This window comes from Nerophis lumbriciformis, linkage group LG14, assembly GCF_033978685.3.
Source record: "Nerophis lumbriciformis linkage group LG14, RoL_Nlum_v2.1, whole genome shotgun sequence".
NCBI lineage: Eukaryota > Metazoa > Chordata > Actinopteri > Syngnathiformes > Syngnathidae > Nerophis > Nerophis lumbriciformis.
The window spans coordinates 33,023,971-33,044,053 of NC_084561.2; the positions used below are offsets into that span (position 1 = coordinate 33,023,971).

Sequence of the window (20,083 nt, forward strand, 5' to 3'; positions counted from 1 at the left end):
CAGACCACACACACTAGTTATGGCCCCTTGCACGCAATCTTGCTGAACATGTAAAATTACTCACATTATCTCCAAGAATAGAAACTATTTTGTTATGCTCATGATGTGTAGTACAAAAATATGCAAATGAATGTGTGTTTTATGAGCAAAGCTATTAGTCAAGTGATGGGACATTTTACATTTGTTGGCTGTCATAAACACAAGAACTGTGTACTTTTCCTCTTCCATTCAACCGGGACCTTCCAGAAGCGGGGCATGTTGCATGCTGCTGCCCAGGTTGATTCCTCTAAGTGTTTGTCCTTCCCCGTTTCTCTGAAATGCTGCACAGAAACACACAAAAAGCAATAGGTTATATCACTTATTCCTCACCAACAACACTGTTGATTTGTGTCTTGCCAAATTATGTACCTTGATGGCTGTGCCTCTCAGTCAAAGAGGGCGGATTGACGTTTTTGGTTTGTGTTTGTGTTGTTGCTCCACAATAGAGTCAAATAGTATAAAGATTGTTTCACACAAATAAAAAAGGCATAAAAGAAGGTGGGTGAGGACAATAAACCAACAGGTTTATCCCTTATTTATTAGAATTGCCAAACCTCTGCTCAGTTTGCATGTATGTCTGAAAACAAACATCATATTTTCTCTCACACAGACATACTCATATAATAACACTATTGACGGTTAGCAAACCGCTAATTTTGCTGTAAGTTAGCTGACAGCCCAAATGGTTCACACACTGATGGCGTGAGCTGCCATGCAAGGCCCTAACCACGACCCATCAGGTGCAAGGGTGAAGTGTCTTGCTCAAGGACACAACGGATGTGACTAGGTTGGTAGAAGGTGGGGATTGAACCAGGAACCCTCAGGTTGCTGGCACGGCCACTCTCCCAACCGCACCATGCCGTCCCTTAGCCTAAGTAGAGAAGCCCAGACTTCCCTCTGCCCAGCTTCTCCCAGGGGATCCCGAGGCGTTCCCAGGCCAGCCGGGAGACATAATCTCTCCAACGTGTCCTGGGTCTTCCCTCTGGCCTACCGGTCAAACGTGCTCTAAACACCTCCCCATCCTGACCAGATGCCCGAACTACCTCATCTCGATGTGGAGGAGCAGTGACTTTACTTTGAGCTCCTCCCAAATGACAGAGCATTACACCATATCTCTAAGGGGGAGCCCTGCCACCCGACGGAGGAAACTCACTTCGGCCGCCTGTACCCGTGATCTTGTCCTTTCGTTCATGACCCAAAGCTCATGACCACAGGTGATGTTGGGAACCCAGATCGGGTTCGCATCACTGCAGACGCCGCACCGAACCGCCTGTTGATCACGATCCACTCTTCTCTCACTCGTGAACAAGACTCCGAGGTACTTTAACTCCTCCACTTGGGGCAAGATCTCCTCCCCAACCCGGGGATGGCACTCCACCCTTTTCCGGGCGAGAACCATGGACTCGGACTTGGAGGTGCTGATTCTCATCCCAGTCGCTTCACACTCAGCTGCGAACCGATCCAGTGAGAGCTGAAGATCCTGGCCAGATGAAGCCATCAGGACCACATCATCTGCAAAAAGCAGAGACCTAATCCTGCAGCCACCAAACCAGATCCCCTCAACGCCTTGACTGCACCTAGAAATTCTGTCCATAAAAGTTATGAACAGAATCGGTGACAAAGGGCAGCCTTGGCGGAGTCCAACCCTCACTGGAAACAGATGCATCATCTGCAAAAAGCAGAGACCTAAACGGACAGCCACTAAACTGGAACTCCTCAACGCCCTAACTGCGCCTAGAAATTCTGTTAATAACTTTTATGGACAGAAATGGTGAGAAAGGGCAGCCCTGGCAGAGCCCAACCCTCACTGGAAACAGATCCGGCTTACTGCCGGCAATGCGGGCCAAGGTCTGACATTGATCATACAGGGAGCGGACTGCCACAATCAGTCGGTCCGATACCCCATACTTTCTGAACACTCTCCACATGACTTCTTGAGGGACACGGTCAAAGGCCTTCTCCAAGTCCACAAAGCACATGTAGACTGGTTGGGAAAATTCCAATGCACCCTCAACGACCATGCAGAGAGTATAGAGCTGGTCCACAGTTCCACGACCAGGACGAAAACACTGCTCCTCCTAAGTTTGAAGCTCGAGTACACCTAAATAGACCTTACCGGGAAGGCTGAGGAGTGTGATCCCACGATAGTTGGAACTCACCACCCCGGTCTGCCAATCTAGAAGCACTGCCCCCGATGTCCACGCAATGCTGCAGAGTCTTGTCAAACCAAAAAAACAGCCCAACAGCATCTAGAGAACTCCGGGCGTTCCTCTTCCACCCCCGGGATCTTGCCAATGAGGAGCTTTTTAACTACCTCAGCAACCTCAGCTGCAGAAAGCCTATAAGCTTATAGGTAGACGTGTTGGTGGTTTGAGGATGACTTCAAAGTATTCCCTCCACAGATTCCCAGCATACAATACCCACCATACGTGGTGTTGACAGTGCACTGCTTCCCCCTCCAGAAACGGCAGATGGTGGTTCAGAATCGCTTCGAAGCTGTCTGGAAGTCGTTTTCCATGGCTTTGCCAAACTCTTCCCATGTCCGAATTTTTGCCTCTGCGGCCACCAAAGCCACACATTGATTGTCTGTCGGTACCTGTCCGCTGCCTCCGGAGTCCCATGAGCCAAAAGGACCAAATAGGACTCCTTTTTCAGCTTGACAGCATCCCTGGGTTCTGGATTTACCGCCACGACAGGCACCACCACCTTTCGCCTGCCTCGACAATAGAAGTATTTCCAGCACCTCCTTCGTGACATTTTTAATAGTTCTCCACGAGGTGGAAATTGAAACTCTCTCTGACGGGAGACTGCCAGACGTTCCCAGCAGACCCTCACAATGCGTTTGTACCTGCTATTGCTCACCGAAATCCTCCCCCGCTATTGGAGCCAACTCACCACCAGGTGGTGATCGGTTAAAAGCTCCGCCCCTCTCTTCACCCAAGTGTTCAAAACATGAGACTGCAAATCCGATGACACAACCACAAAGTGTCCTTTGTTTGAACATGGTGTTTGTTATGGAAAATCTGTGACGAGCACAAAAGTCCAATTACAAAACGCCTTTTGGGTTCAGATCTGGGCAGCCATTCCTCCCAATCATGCCTTTTCAGGTCTCACTGTCGTTGCCAATGTGAGCGTTGAAGCCTCCCAGGAGAAAAAGCGGGTACGCTGAGCTGCTGTTTGGTACGTAAGCACAAATAGTCAGGACCCGCCCCCCCCACCCGACGCTACCCTCTCGTCTACTTTGATAAACTCCAATGTACATGCTCTGAGACAGAGGTCAAGAAAAATTGCCACCCCAACCTGTCTCCTCCCACGGCTTGCAACGCCAGAGTGAAAGAGAGTCCAGCTCCTATCAAGAGGACTGGTTCCAAAGCCTTTGCTGTGCGTTAAAGTGAGTCCGATTAGATCTAGCCAGAATTTCTCCACCTCACGCACCTCAGTCTCCTTATCCCCCCCAGTGAGGTGACGTTCCTCGTCCCAAAAGCTAGCGTCTGTAGCCGAGGATCGGACCGCCAAGGGCCCTGCCTTCGGCTTCCGCCCAGCTCACACTGCACCCGACCTCTTTGCCACCTCCCATGAGTGGTGAGCCCATTGGAGGGGGGGGCACACGTTACCTATTTGGGCTGTGCCCGGCCGGGCCCCATGGGGACAGGTCTGGGCACCAGGCATTTGCCATCCAGCCCTACTTCCAGGCCTGGCTCTAGAGGCGGGCTCTCCAGTGACCCGCGTCTGGGCGTGTGAAATCTGGTCCTTGATACTGTCTATTATTAGAGGTCTTTGAGCTGCTCTTTGTCTAATCCCTCACTTAGGACCGGTTTGTCTTGGGAGACCCTACCAAGGGGCATAGAAGCCCCCAGACAACATATCTCCTAGGATCATTGGGACACGCAAACTCATTTACCACGATAAGGTGGCAGCCGTCTGGCAGGCCGTCTAGGAGCCTGAGCCGCCCTTACCTGCTGAGGAGGCTGAAGTCCTTTACCATCTGCAGGAAGATGCTGAGAATGTTTCATGAATCCGTGGTGGCCCATGCAACCCTGTTTGCTGTGGCGTGCTGAGGCAGCAGGCTGAAAGTCACAAACTTAAACAGACTTCATAAACTGATCTGCAAAACCGATGATTATTGGGATAGAGCTGGACTCTCTGACAACAGTGTTCGAGAGAAGGATGCAATCAAAGTTGCGAAGCATCTTGGACAATGTCCGTCACCCACTCTATGACGTGCTGGTCAAACACAAGAGCACTTTCAGTACTAGACGTATCCCACCACGATGAAAAAATATAATGCCCATGATGAAAAAAACAGAACGTTACAGAAGGTCATTCCTCCCTGTGGAAATCAGACTTAACAATCAATCACTTTAGGAGTCTTGGATACTGGTCTATTAATCTGGACCTTTTAATAACCCCATAACTGTGCAATCAATTATCAATTACATATCATCTACTTGGTACTTTTTGTTTATTGTATTGCTCATTTTATTATATTGCTTATTTTTTAGTATCCTGTCAGGAAATGGTGGTGACGAACTCCAAGATGCAGAGATGGCAGGCTTGATGCAGGAAAATATTATTTTATTGTCCTAAAAATGCAAGGAAAACACGAACCAGAAACCAGGAAACAGGCAAACTTGAGACGACAGCAAACAGGAAGAGCTGGAGACAGCAAACCGTCGAAAGCGTTCAGCATACAGGAACAGCTCTCTGCGGGGTTCGTATTTGGCTGGAGTATTATGTCAGGAAATGGTGGTGACAACCCCCAAGATGCAGAGATGGCAGGCTTGGTGTAATACTCCAGCACAGACTGGAGGGAGAGGCAGGTATAAATAGGAGCCTGATTGACAATTGCCACTAGGTGTGCCAGACTGCCAATCAGGTACAGGTGAGGGAAACAAGCGCTCAGGGAGACATGCAGGAAAAGGAACCAAAATAAGAGCGCTGACAGAAAATAAAACAAACAGAGAAAAAAACAAAACATAACCCAACTGTCAGTGAGAATCCTGACAGTAGCCCCCCTTCCGATAACGGATACCAGACGTTTTAGAAAAAACACAAAATAAAGTCCAAGTCACGGGAGGGCGGAGGGAGGACAAGGCGGCGGGACGCCAGGCCAAGTGTCCCCGCAACCACCGGGGAAGAGTCAGGTGGCGACGGCGAGTTGAACGCCTCCGCAATTGGCTTGGCGGTCGCCCATGGAATGGCCACATTCGTGGCCGACGAGAGGGCCGCATGCCGGCACCTGATGGCCGGACGTGCGTCAGGCTAGCTGGAGGTCGCGCAGGCGACGAAGCTGAAGACACCGGCGAAGCCGTGGAACGGCCCGCTGGAGACGAGGAAGCTGGCGACGCCGTGGGCAGAGCCAGAGACGAGAATCTGATGTTGTCGCCGTGGGCGGAGCCAGAGACGAGGAAGACGATGTCGTCGGCATGGGCGGAGTCAGAGGAGCGGGCGACTCGTCTGCCGGTGTGGGCCGAGTCAGAGGAGCGGGCGGCTCATCTGCCGGCGTGGGAGGGCTCACCGGGGTTGATGGCATCCACAGGCCTCCCGGGGTGGATGGCGGCGACTGCGGCAGATCCACTGGAGTTAGAAGTAGCTGTGCGTCCCAAGCTACACAGCTACTCATAGCCCCCGTCCCCCCGTCCCTCAAGGGACGGATCCAAGACATCCCCAAAGAGGCCCACAGACGACAGGGATGGGTGGGAGGGAGCTTAAAGGAGGCAAAACATCTCCTCCATTCGGCCATCAGCGCCAGCATCCTGTCAAGCCCCTCCGCCATAGAGATCTCTGCGGGGTTCGTATTTGGCTGGAGTATTATGTCAGGAAATGGTGGTGACAACCCCCAAGATGCAGAGATGGCAGGCTTGGTGTAATACTCCAGCACAGACTGGAGGGAGAGGCAGGTATAAATAGGAGCCTGATTGGCAATTGCCACCAGGTGTGCCAGACTGCCAATCAGGTACAGGTGAGGGAAACAAGCGCTCAGGTAGACATGCAGGAAAAGGAACCAAAATAAGAGTGCTGACAGGAAATACAACAGAGAAAAAAACAAAACATTACCCAACTGTCAGTGAGAATCCTGACATATCCCTTCTTTACTTCCTAATTACTGCATATATGAAGAGCCACGATAACACCCAAACTTCCCCACGGGGATTAATAAAAAGTACTTCTGAATCTGGTTCTCATATACGGTGAATCTTCAAAAGTTAAATAAATATACTTTTAAAATTAATACAATCTTTCATTAAAGTGAACAAAACAGAGATCTCATTTACAACTTTACTCACCTCAAAAAAAGGTTAAACCACTCTGGTAAACAAATACACACTGTAGAGATAGACACTATAAACGTGAAGAGATTCAACTGAACTAAATTGAGGAAGTAAAAGTCGTAACAAAGTTGTTGTTTGTCAAATAGGCCTAAAAATAAAATCCCCGCTTTTTAAATCGAAAATTGGATTTACGATTTTTCAGATTCTTTTCCCCTACTTTTTAAAGAAACCATTGAATACATCATTCAAAACAAGTTTTTTCTTTTATTTGATCAAAAGCTAGTAGTTTGAAATGATACTGGATACACTGCATCTTATTGTTCTCAAAATTCTAATTTGTATAATGTTGTTCTTTTTAGACCAGAAACATTTTTTACTTTTTATTTAGACTTAGACTTAGACTTCCTTTATTGTCATTCAAATTTGAACTTTACAGTACAGATAAGAACACAATTTTGTTGCATTAGCTCGGTGTAGTGCAAGATAAAAGAGTAATAAGGTGCAGATATGAATAAATAGATTACTGTACAGATAAATATATTGCACTTTTGCATATGCATCCACGTTTATGGATGTATGTTATATTGTCTTTATATTCCAGCTAGGGCTGGGCGATATGGCCTTTTTTTAATATCTCAATATTTTTAGGCCTTATCGCGATACACGATATATATCTCGATATTTTGCCTTAGCCTTGAATTAACACTTGATGCATATAATCACAGCAGTATGATTATTCTATGCGTCTACATTAAAACATTCTTGTTCACACTGCATTAATACATGTTCATTTTAAACTTTCATGCAGAGAGGGAAATCACAACTAAGTCAATTTACCAAAACTGTATTTATTAAACAGTTATTAAGCAGTGGCACAAACATTCATGTAATTGCCAAAACAAAAAGTGCAAGATTGTCAGAGACATTTTAAAACAAGTGCCATCCATCCATCCATTTTCTACCGCTTATTCCCTTTGGGGTCGCGGGGGGCGCTGGAGCCTATCCCAGCTACAATCGGGCGGAAGGCGGGGTACACCCTGGACAAGTCGCCACCTCATCGCAGGGCCAACACATATAGACAGACAACATTCACACTCACATTCACACACTAGGGCCAATTTAGATATTTCAATAAGTGTCAAATAAAAATGAGCTGCGTAATAGGAAATCAAATAGTGTTCGTCCTTCGCTATGTGTTAGGTTCCTGCGGACATTATCTCCTTTTGTTGACTCTTTTTATCATGATCTGGAAATGTTTGCCTCAGCATTTTGATGGTGTGGCACCGAACGGAAATGTTGACATGCGGAGTAGGCACTTTTCATTCTCTAGCAGGTGACTTTTCAAATGATGCTACATATTAGCAGTAATGCTACTTTTTGTAGAAACGCTTTCGCCCCACACTTGACAAATTACGATTGTCTGTTCGACATATTCCCACTTGAAGCCAAACCACCGCCAGACGATGGACTCCCTGCTGTTTTTCTTGGGAATTAATTATTCCTTCAGATTCGCACCTTCTTTCTCTCGTATTACCACTCGCACCACAGCTAACTTTACCCATGCTGCTACCTCTCTGCTCAACGAGGGCGTATACGTATGTGACGTATGACGTGACAGTATGTGACGTATGTAAGAAGGTGCGCTTGTTGTCTGTGAGAAGGAGAGACAAGACAGAGTGAGAAGAGCCTGTAGTGTAATGCCCGCAGCTAAAAGCAACTGCGTGAGAACGTATTCTCGAATATCACGATATAGTCATTTTCTATATCGCACAGAGACAAACCCGCAATATATCGCGTATATCGATATATCGCCCAGCCCTAATTCCAGCGAGTTAATCCGTTTTTGGGGGGGAATTGAGGGGATTATTATGACATGTTCACGAGTCTTATGACCTGAGGGAAGAAGCTGTTACAGAACCTGGAGGTTCTGCTACGGAGGCTGCGGAACCTCTTTCTAGAGTCCAGCAGTGAAAACAGTCCTTGGTGGGGGTGGGAGGAGTCTCTGCAGATTTTCTGAGCCCTGGTCAGGCAGCGGCTTTTTGCGATTTCCTGGATAGGAGGAAGAGGAGTCCTTATGATCTTTTCCGCTGTCCTCACCACTCTCTGGCACCAGGTCATATTGTCAGTTATCTGCACCCCCAGGAACTTGGTGCTGCTTACGATTTCCACCATTGTGCTGTTGATGAAGAGTGGAGTGTGGCTGGACTGGTGCCTCCTGAAATCGACGATGATCTCCTTGGTCTTCTCGACATTCAGGACCAGGTTGTTGGTTCTTCACCAGTCAACCAGATGTTTCACCTCCTCCCTGTAGTCCATGTCGTTGTTGTCACAAATCAGGCCCACTACTGTTGTGTCGTCCGCATACTTCACAATGTGGTTAGTAGTGGACCTGGCGCAGCAGTCATGGGTCATCAATGTGAACAGCAGTGGACTCAAGATGCAACCCTGGGGGGAGCCGGTGCTCAGGACGAAATCCTAGGGGGAGCCGGTGCTCAGGGAGATGGCACTGGAGGTGTTGTCGCCCACTCTCACAAACTGGGGTCTGTCTGTGAGGAAGACTGGGGTCGTCTGTGAGGAATTATGGAATCATTTTAAAATAATTAAATGAAGAGCTTCCCTTGGGAAGCAATACTTTTGATTGAATAGAATACTGTTAACAATAATGTAGCACTGTACATTTTGCATGTAAATAAACAATCTCCAACATTAAGATCACTAAAGTTCAATCTTCTGTAAATAAAAATGTAGTATTATACATTGTATCCAAATAAATAATGAAGTAAAACATTGAGAGGAATATGGTATGGTATGGTCTGTATTGTCAAAGTACAACAGCATTTTGTTTTCAGCACAAACCTGTTCAAGATTAGGCAAAGAAACAGTATACAGGGTACTGATGGGTTGCCACAAGGTGCCCCGTAAAAGATGCGAAAGAGTAAATGGATGGATAGAGTAAACGCAGCCTTTTTCATTCACATAACTTGGTGGTGTGCAGAGCAACTGTTTTAGTGACCGCGCTGCGTATTGTGCTTCTTTCTCATCATACATGGCATCATTATACATAACTTGCGTAAATGATTCCACCATAGTAAGGTGATTTTTAGCCCATAGTTTGTTTGTTGTTGCGTTTTGTTGGCCTCGTATTCCCCGCACTCGGCTGGAGGCTTCGGCTATAGATGCTGGAACAAGTTTGTTGTGCCGAAAAAAAACTTTGCAGCGTGCAGTCACTTGTGCAACGCCTGTTGTCTCGTTAGTAATAGCATTTGCAATGTTAATGCTAAGGAAGTAAGGGGTGGGGCAAAAGGAGGAAAAAAAAAAAATAATAATTAAAATCGTCTGCAACAAAAAATTTGAATATATCGATTAGAATCTATATATCGCCCAGGCCTAATGTCAAGAATGCTTATTACAATGTTGGTGAGTTGCTGTCCATAAGTAATTGTTCACTTTGTTTGTCCAAGCTGGGATTGAAATGTTTTTTTGGCTCACCAACAATACATATTAGACAGTATTTTGTATTTTTCATTATTTAAGCCTCAAATACACTATTTGTAAATACATTTGAATCTTGGAATTGTGGGTATTCTTAATGTAAAACTTTTTATTTTATGTTTCTTACCTGTGTTTCTCTGTGTGTTCACTTTTTAGGTTTCTATCATCCCAGTGTAACTGCCCCAGATCAAGATGTCTCGTGGCGGTCAAGCCCCGCTCGTCACCGGCATCTCACCAAAGGAGGGTCCAGCCTGGACTAAAGTCACTATTCGTGGTGAAAACCTGGGCACGGGCCCAGCCGATCTCATTGGTATTATACTATATATGCAGTTCAGATCTGACGCTTACACACACTTATCAATGTCTTCCTCTGTGAAATAATGCCTATTATTATATTAATAATATTATTATTATTATGAAATTTTAATAAAGAACAATTACATTTCCAATAAATCAACTCGAAATTCAATGATTATTGTTATCAGTCGGTATAATAATTTCAAATTGAACATTATATTGAATTGTGATTAATATGTAAATTAATCACAAGTACCAAATGTAATAAGTGGAGAAAAAAAAATGTGGCCATTTTTCCTGACAGATTGGTGTTACTCACTCGTGGGCAAATAATGAATTAAATATAACATTTATCAAATGTATACACAATAACAATACAGGTGTTTTTCCGGTTGCGAACGAGTTCCGTACTTACGTTGTGTCGTTAGTTGAATTTTAGTCTTTATTTGAATTAACAATTTAGTCACTAACACTGTACACAAAACAAACAAAAGACATAAAAACATTAAATGCAAGAATTAAATGAAACGGCAATAAAATAAGAGAACGATTTCTTACAATTTTTTGACTATAGGGAGGAGGAAGTCGAAGAGGCAGGAGAAGCTGCAGAAGTGTTGATTCTGGTTTTGTAGCCAAAACACTAGCAAACTTTCCATTTCAATAACACCACTACACTGCTTAGGTAATACTCTCTCTTTCCTAGGTGCAGATCCTTTAACACGCTCCAGGATACTAGAGCAACGTGGCAGTTATTGGATGTTGTAGTGTTGAGAATTTGTTTTTGTGTTAAAATTATCCTTCCTTAATACACATTGTGTATTATTTCCATGCGCGCTGTAACTAGTTCTCGAGCGAGTCTCGTATTTATGGACCAGGGATACGTTTTTAGTTGATTACTGTGAACACGTTCATAACCAAAGAACGTAGTAATGTAAAACGTCATAAATCAAGGATCACCTCTAGTCAAGATACACTTATGAAGGTACATGTATTTTTACTGTTCATCAATAGTTCAACCTATTCACACTTTATCTCTCTTTGCTTCTTTTAGGTCTTTCAATCTGTGGTCATAATTGCCTGCTTACAGCGGAGTGGATGTCAGCCAGCAAAATAGTGTGTCGTGTGGGCCCTGCAAAAGACGACAAGGGAGAGATCGTTGTCACAACCAAGTCTGGAGGTTTTGGCACATCCACAGTTTCATTCAAACTGCTCAAACCAGAGAGGATTGGTAAGTACTCCAGCATGATGGCTTTGGTTCTTACTCTTGTAAGCAGTACGATCTTTTACATTATGCGGCTAATGATTAACGACCTTATTTTCTGGACCATAGGGCGCACCGGATTATAAGGCGCACTGCTGATGAGCGGGTCTATTCAGGTCTTTTTTCATACAAAAGGCGCACCGCATCAAAGGGGTCATATTAGGATTTTTTTTCTAAATTCAAAAAACATTTCCTTGTGGTTTACATAACATGTAATGGGGGTTCTTTGATCAAAATGTTGCATAGATTATGTTTTACAGACCATCTTCAAGTCGCTTTCTGACAGTCGCTTCAGGATGCGCCGATTTGTGGGCGATCTTATTTATGTGGCTCACCTTCGGCAGCATCTTCTCCCCGTTATCTTTGTTGTAGCGGTGTAGCGTGCAAGGACGGGAGTGGAAGAAGTGCCAAAAGATGGAGCTATCTGTTGTAATGACATTCAGACTTTACTTAAATCAATAACGGAGCAGCATCTCCTCATCCGTGGCTCACTAGTCCAACAACGCCGTAATTATGTCCCGTGAAAAAACGTCTGACCGGAACTCTCTAATAACTAAAGTTCCGTGGATGAATTATGTAAACCCACTACACTGGTTGTTTTTCGCGCTTTCAAGGTGAGATATAAGTTAGAACTTTACGCTACTTAATATTAGAAATGGCAACAGCAGAGGGTGAACGTCCCAAAACGAGAAGGTAGAGAAAAAGAAGAAGCTTATCGATGGACTGATGCAAAGTGGAAAAGTGTTCTGTGGTCTAACGAGTCCACATTTCAAATTGTTTTTGGAAACTGTGGATGTCTTGTACTCCAGTATCTGTGATGGTATTGGGGGTGTATTACTGCCCAAGGCATGGGTAACTTACACATACTGTATGTGAAGGCACCATTAATGCTGAAAGGTACATACAGGTTTTGGAGCAACATATGTTGCCATCCAAGCAATGTCTTATTTCAGTAAGACAATACCAAACATCATTTTGCACGTGTTACAACAGCGTGGCTTTGTAGTAAAAGAGTGCGGGTACTAGACTGGCCTGCCTGTAGTCCAAAATGTGTGGCGCAATATGAAGCGTAAAATACCACAACGGAGACCCCAGACTGTTGAACAACTTAAGCTAACTAAATATCTCCACCGTGCTTTGTTTTTCAATTTTCGGGACTGATGGGGATCCCAAATGCATAAAAACAGGTAGCAACAAGTAAGAAAAGTAGGTTTTGAATAGTAGGATCCTAACTTAAGAGTTTTCAGATAAAAGAAAAAGAAAGAGCTTTGAAAATATTATAAGAAAAGTCAAATATAATCTCCATTTTTCTTTAAAAAACATTTAGCTATGCTCAATTCTTCAGCTAACAAAAGAACAAAATGTAAAATAAAGTGCCCTGGTTTAAGAGGATATGTTAAAACGTCAGTAGCAACATGAAAATAATTTAACTTTAACAATTGTGTTTTTATAGGTAAACATTATTATAGGACATACACACAAATATTTTTTTAGACTATTTTTAGTCACGTTTGCAAGTAAATTTGTCGCTCCGTACACCTCTGCATTTACAGTGTTTTTACTCACTGGCTCTCACTACTTAACATGCAAACAAACCATGACAACGTCCTGGTGGAGCAGTTTGGTTAAACGAAAACATGATTTGCTCCTGATAATCGTCTTTGTGGGACAGTCTAGCAAACTAAAGCAAATTAAAAAGCTCAGATATGCATTGATACATTACATAAAGAAAGGACATTCAAGGCTTCGAGAAGGATTTCTTACCTTTTTAGTAATTCAATTTATCTCTCTTCCATTATATCTTCCTTATGTATCAATGTTTCATCAATGTTTATATATATAGCCCTAAATCACGAGTATCTCAAAAGGCTGCACAAGCCACAACGACATCCTCGGTTCATATCCCACATCAGGGCAAGGAAAAACTCAACCCAATGGGACAATGAGAAACCTTGGAGAGGACCGCAGACACATGCCCCCCCCCCCCCAGGGCGACCGGTGCAATGGACATCGAGTGGATCTATCAGAATATTGTCCAGTCCATAGTGGATCTAACATAATAGTGAGAGTCCAGTCCATAGTGGGGCCAGCAGGAGACCATCCTGAGCGGAGACAGGTCAGCAGTGCAGAGACGTCCCCAACCGATGCACAGGCGGCACTTCATCCGTGGCCACCAAACCTTTCCCCCCCTCCACGAGGGAGAGGAGGGCAGAGCAGAAAAGAAACAGCAGATCAACTGGTCTAAAAGGGGGGTCTATTTAAAGGCTAGAGTATACAAATTAGTTTTAAGATGAGACTTAAATGCTTCTACTATCAAATATGATGTAGTTTGTGTTTGTATCATGAATGTTCATGAGTTGTCCTTTTTAGTCTTAACCCTTCTCAGGTTTTAAACCTTTATCAGACTAAACTTGATGTTAACTTAAGTTATATTTTGGTTTTGAAAATAGATATAATAAAATAGAATGTCTTTTATTGTCACTATACACAGGTACAATGAGATTAAAAGCAACTCCAGTATCAGTGCGACAGTATAAATGTGCAAAACATAGGAAGGAAAGAAAAGAGAAATAGTGCAAAAGGAGGAAAGGTGCACAGTCCATTCCTTGTTAAAATATTATACTATATACATATATACAGAAGCATTCAGACTGTGGGTGGAAAGTAAAAATTGCACACAGAGGTGCTAAACTATAAAATCAGTGCCTATGAGAGTTCACCGTGGTTATGGCTTTAGGGAAAAAACTGTTCTTGAGTCTGTTTGTCTTAGACCTGATGACCCTGTAGCGCCTTCCTGAGGGCAGCAGGTCAAACAGGTCAAAGCCAGCATGAGAGCTGCCCTTGATAATGTTGGTAGCTCTGTTGAGGGGGCGGGAGGTGTAAATGTCTGTCAGGGAGGGGAGAGGGCAGCCGATGATCCACTGTGCTGCCTTTACCACTCTCTGGAGCCTCTCCTTGTCTGCAACGGTGCAGCTGTCGTACCATGCTGTGATGCAGTATGTCAGCAGGCTCTCAATGGATGAGCGGTAGAAGGTCAGCAGCAGGTTGGAGTCCGGGTTGTACTTCTTGAGGACTCTCAGGAAGTGCAGCCACTGCTGAGCCTTCTTAGTGATGGCAGTAGTGTTCTCTGACCAGGAAATGTTGTCAGAGATAAGGACGCCAAGAGACCGGAAGGTGTGGACCCTCTCCACACACTCAGCCTTGATGTAGAGGGGGGCTAGGTCAGTGCTGTGTTTCCTGAAGTCGACGACGATATCCTTGGTTTTCGTGGTGTTCAGAGCAAGGTTGTTCTATGAGCACCAGTCTGCCAACTTTCAGACCTCCTCACTGTATGCTCCCTCTTCCCCCTTTAAGATGAGTCCGACCACCGTAGTGTCGTCCGCAAACTTCACTATGAGGTTGTTGTTGTGGGTCGGACTGCAGTCGTAGGTGCAGAGGCAGGACAGAAGCTCAGCACACAGCCCTGTGGGGAGTTGGTATTCAACGTGCGGGTGGAGGAGAGGTGGGGGCCGAGTCGCACAGTCTGGGGCCGGTTGGAGAGAAAGTCCTTAATCCTTAATGGGGACGGCGTGTTGGTAGAGTGGCCGTGCCAGCAATCGGAGGGTTGCTGGTTACTGGGGTTCAATCCCCACCTTCTACCATCCTAGTCACGTCCGTTGTGTCCTTGGGCAAGACACTTCACCCCTTGCTCCTGATGGCTGCTGGTTAGCGCCTTGCATGGCAGCTCCCGCCATCATTGTGTGAATGTGTGTGTGAATGGGTGAATGTGGAAATACTGTCAAAGCGCTTTGAGTACCTTGAAGGTAGAAAAGCGCTATACAAGTATAACCCATTTATCATTTATTTATTTAATCCAGGCACAAGTGAGAGGGGGGGGTGTGTGTGTGAGAGTGTTCAGTTTTGTAATCAGGATGTCCGGTATTATTGTATTAAAGGCAGAACTGTAATCCACAAAGAACATCCGGACGTAGCTCTGCTGTTGCTCCAGGTGGTGTAGAGCAAAGTAGAGAGTCACAGTGATGGCATCCTCAGTGGATCTGTTCGCCCAATATGCGAACTGGTAGGGGTCGAAATATTGAGGGAGATAGTCCTTGATGTGCTGTAGAACTAGCCTCTGGAAGCACTTCATGATTACCGGGGTGAGGGCCACCGGGCGGTAATCATTTAGGGTGGTGATGGGAGACATCTTCGGCACCGGGATTATTATTGCTGATTTCAGGCAGGACGGGATGACTGCCTGGGCCAGGGAGTGATTGAAAATCCTGGTAAAGGTGGAGGTGAGCTGGTGGGCGCACGCTCTGAACACCCTGCCAGGAACCCCGTCTGGGCCAGCAGCTTTTCTGAGGAGGTGGGGGCAGGGCTGGAACAGATGAGTGCTGCTGTGGTGTTTTGAAGTGAGCAAAGAAGCTATTTAGCTCCTCTGCTAACGGCGCACTCAGGTCTGCTGTTGATACATCACAGCCTGTGAGGTTGGTGATGTGGTGTATGCCTCGCCAGACCTATCGTGAGTTGTTGTGAGACAGGTGAGACTCTATACTATGTGGTCCGTCTTAGCTTTTTTAATTCTAACTAATAATAATAATCAATCTTTTTAATTGCAGACCACACTGATACACCTAAACCTGGTCCCCTCATTGTTTTGTTGATGTCATTTTTTGTATTGCAACCTAATCTTCTCGACTTGTCCTGCCTTGTCTTACAGGTATCTTGGACCAGTCGGCTGTGTGGGTTGATGAATTGAACTACTATGACATGAGGACTGACCGCAACAAAGGCATCTCTCTTCTCTCGCTGAGACCCAATAATCCATTGGGTATTGAGATAGACAAGTATGAACAATGAGCTACCAAATGCAAGATAATTCCAAAGCTCAGTCTAGAGCTGCAGCTATCGAATATTTTAGTAATCGAGTATTCTATCGAATATCCCGATTAAACGAATAATCTAATTAATTATATTTTTGCTTTAAAAAAAAACTAACTTTTTTTTTTTAATTATTTTTTTAATTGTTTTGTCCTGTCCAGCTTCTCAGGCAAATCATATCGAGGGCGAACTTGTGCTATTGTGGTATGCAAGCTCCACTTTGCAATGTTTGCATACTACTGCGTTTTCCTTGGATTTTAGTGTGAAGTGTTCTTAGACCTTAGACAACTTTTGTCGCTTCTTAATTCCCTCGTTTTGCTATGGCTCTTGTCCACTGCTTTCTGCGGCGTCTGCCTTTGCGAGTTATGTCGGCGAAAAGGTTTTCTAAACTCAAGCGTATTTAAAAGAGCAGTGTCGTGCAGTGCAGGGGGCGTATGATCTGTGACGTAAACACACTGTGCATTACCTAAACAGTTAGTGCGAAACGTGAGCTGCCATGTCCACACAAACACAGAGAGTTTCAAAAACACATATTTGGGGTTAAAACAATCTCCATCCACACAAGTGTAGTTTCAAAACTGTCTATGTCTACACACAAACACATAAACCTGCTGTCATGCACATTTTGTCCAATCAGAAGCCTGATTTAGATGTACGATGACATGTACATTAACTTTAAAACTAGTATGCACGCACACACAGAATCCTGGGAACATTATTAAAGAGCGAATTCACGCCTGTGCTGCTAAAACCCAACACTGATAGAATTATAACATGTTCAGCAACATGGTGATGTGCATTAAAGTGTACATTATTTCTAAAATCAGCACACACTAACGAGCCAAGGAAACCATTTTTCATGTTTAAGTGCCTGTATAAAGCATTTAATCATGGATATAGTGATATAGCACATGTGTAAGGGAGTGTATATTGTCTTTAACATCAGTACACACTACAAGGAAGACGTTACATCATGTTTTTTTAGTTGCTTGCTCACTTTTTACGTGCGTGCATGGTCGCGCTTGGCTCCATCTACAAAAATGGACGCAAGACACGTAAGTTAACTTCATGATTTGTCGTTAAACAAGGACTAAAAACATAAAATAATGTTGCACCTTTCTTATGACACACAGCAAAGAGTCTTGCTTGTCAAAGTTGTTCCGTCAGGTGGAGGTTTGATAGCGATGGTACCCAAAACAGCTGACTGTCATTCGCGCCAGCGGGAGTGTCGCAAAACCCATTTTGATGTGTCTTTTTGATTAATGTTGAGTAAAAATAGCAGCATGTTTACATTCAAACATACAGTAAGTCATCTTATAATGTGATCAAAGGCAGCAAGGCAGTGTTGTTGAGCTTGGAAATGACAGCACATAACCGTGACGTTATCACAAGTCTCCGCTGAGCGGAGAGTTTTGGATCTTTACACTTAGGCCAGCGTTTGTAAAGGTCTGCGTCTTTAAAGACAAAAGTATGCGTCTGCGTTTGGACAAGAGGCCTAAACGCAGAGATAAATATGCCTTTATTAAGTATCTGTGTTCGTGTGAACATGGCCTTAACGAGGCAAAATGGCGTAAAAAAATGTTTTACGACGCCTCGAGGCAGCAAGAATTCCTCGAATATATTTTGTAATCAAATTACTCGAGTTACTCGAGCAATCGTTTCAGCTCTAGCTCAATCACATTACCATAAACACATGCAATATTACCATTTTTATCCTGAGAGGTTTTCTCATATGAAGCTTATGAAATATGTTTGCAACATGGCAAAAACTGTTTACCACTGCACACAGAGAATGGAAACAACCGTTTGTGGAAATCAAGAGACGACCATTAATTTTCTTTTTGAAAGACGTGAGGCAGAAACACTCATTGACAATAACTGTACATCGCCTTCAAGCAAGCTGCATGGCTGCTTCACTCATAAAGAAACCTTGTAGGATTTGCTGGTAAAATAAAAAATAGCCCCATTCCTACCAAGCAGTGTAGTTCCGCCCATTTCAGTTTCGTATAGAACACACATTTTCTTAGATTTTTGACAATGCCGAAAATATTCATCCCAACATGTCACATTTTTTTTAGCACCCTTTGGATCGGCTACCAGTTTCAGTGATTTGTTACAGAACACTGGTGTAGGGTGAAGCTAAAAGCCATGTCCACACGAACACAGATACTTAATAAACGCATACTTATCTCTGCGTTTAGGCCTCTTGTCCACACAGAGACGCATACTTTTGTCTTTAAAACGCAGACTTTTACAAATGCTGGCCAAAGTGTAAAGATCCAGAACTCTTCACTGAGCCTATGCGTGTACGCGGCACAAACGGAGACTTGTGATGACGTCACAGTTGTGTGCTGTCATTTCCAAGCTCAACAACACTGCCTTGCTGGCTTTAAACACACTATAAGATGACTTACTGTATGTTTGAACGTAAACATGCTGCTCTTTTCACTCAACATTAATAAAAAAGACACATCAAAATGGGCTTTGCGACACTTCCGCCGACACAAATGACAGTCAGCTGTTTTGGACAAGATCGCTGTGGAACCTCCACCTGATGGGACAATTTGACAAGCAAGACGTTTTGCTCTGTGTCATAAGAAAGATGCAACATTATCTTATGTTTTTAGTCCTTGTTTAACGACAAATCATGAAGTTAACTTACGTTTCTTGCTTCCATTTGTGTAGATGGAGAAAAAGCGACCAAGCAACTAAAAAAAAACATAATATAGCATCCTCCCTGTAGTGTGTACTGCTGTTAAAGACAATACACACTTCATTGCACATGTACCATATCACTATATCGATGATTAAATGCTTTATAATTCCCATAAACATGCAAAATGGTTTCCTTGGCTTGTTAGTGCGTGCTGATTTTAGAAATAATGTCTAGTATATCAAAATAAACATAATAGGATGTGGAATGCCACCAAGTAAGCTATTGCTGCTTTTTTCAGGCTTCTGATTGAACAAAATGTGCATGACATGTGAAGACATAACAGTTTTGAAACTACACTTGTATGAATGGAGATTGGTTTAACCCCAAATATGTGTTTTTGAAACTCTCCATGTTCATGTGGGCATGGCCTAAGACACAACTGTCCCTTCTGTGGCCGGTACAGTAAGTTAGTTGTTCATAACCAAATGATTGGCATTTCATCTATGTTGTGTCACATCAATATCTATGAGACACAACCTTACTGTTCTCCTGAACAAATGATTGTGCTCAACAAAGACCTACCTGGCAACAAGAGCATTTACAAACTTAAGGGATATAAAATTAACTGAAGAAATCCATGTTGCTGTCCCCGCTATCTATGTAATAACTGTATATTTCAGTTGTGAAGTTTAACAATGAATCAAGTAAAATTCCTGAAGTTCGAATGATCACACAACAAAATACTTTTCCATCTATTCATTTTCTACCGCTTGTCGTTCTCGGTGTCGCGGGGTTGGCAGGAGCCTATCCTAGCTGCATTCGAGCAGAAGGCGGTGTACACCTTGGAAAAGTTGCTACATCATTGCAGGGCCAACACAGATAGACAGACAACCAATCACACTCACATTCACACACTCGGGCCTATTTAGTGTTGCCAATCAACCTATCCCCAGGTGTACGTCTTTGGAGGTGGGAGGGATGTTTATTTTCTCAATTACTTTGTGCCTGATCTACTAAGATCCAAAAAGCATTTGCTAAAAAGCGTACGCAAATTATACAATAGTGTGTAGTGTTAGTGGACTTGTGTGTGATCTACTAAGACTGCGTGTACAATTGATAACAAGTGCATAAGTGGAGCAGACTGCCCTATTTAAAGGGGAACCACACTTTTTTGGGACTTTTATCAATCGTTTACAATCATTA

General features: G+C 44.0%; 1 protein-coding gene across 1 annotated transcript in view; it reads left to right on the top strand.

Moving 5' to 3' along the window:
* exoc2 (exocyst complex component 2) overlaps positions 1-20,083 on the top strand; it is a 103,844-nt gene that overhangs the window by 14,418 nt on the left and 69,343 nt on the right. Inside the window, exons 2-4 of the mRNA XM_061975609.2 lie at positions 9,960-10,113; positions 11,152-11,328; positions 16,064-16,190. Coding sequence (XP_061831593.2) covers positions 9,996-10,113; positions 11,152-11,328; positions 16,064-16,190 — 422 coding nt within the window. The 5' untranslated portion in view covers positions 9,960-9,995. The remainder of the gene's footprint in view (positions 1-9,959; positions 10,114-11,151; positions 11,329-16,063; positions 16,191-20,083) is intronic.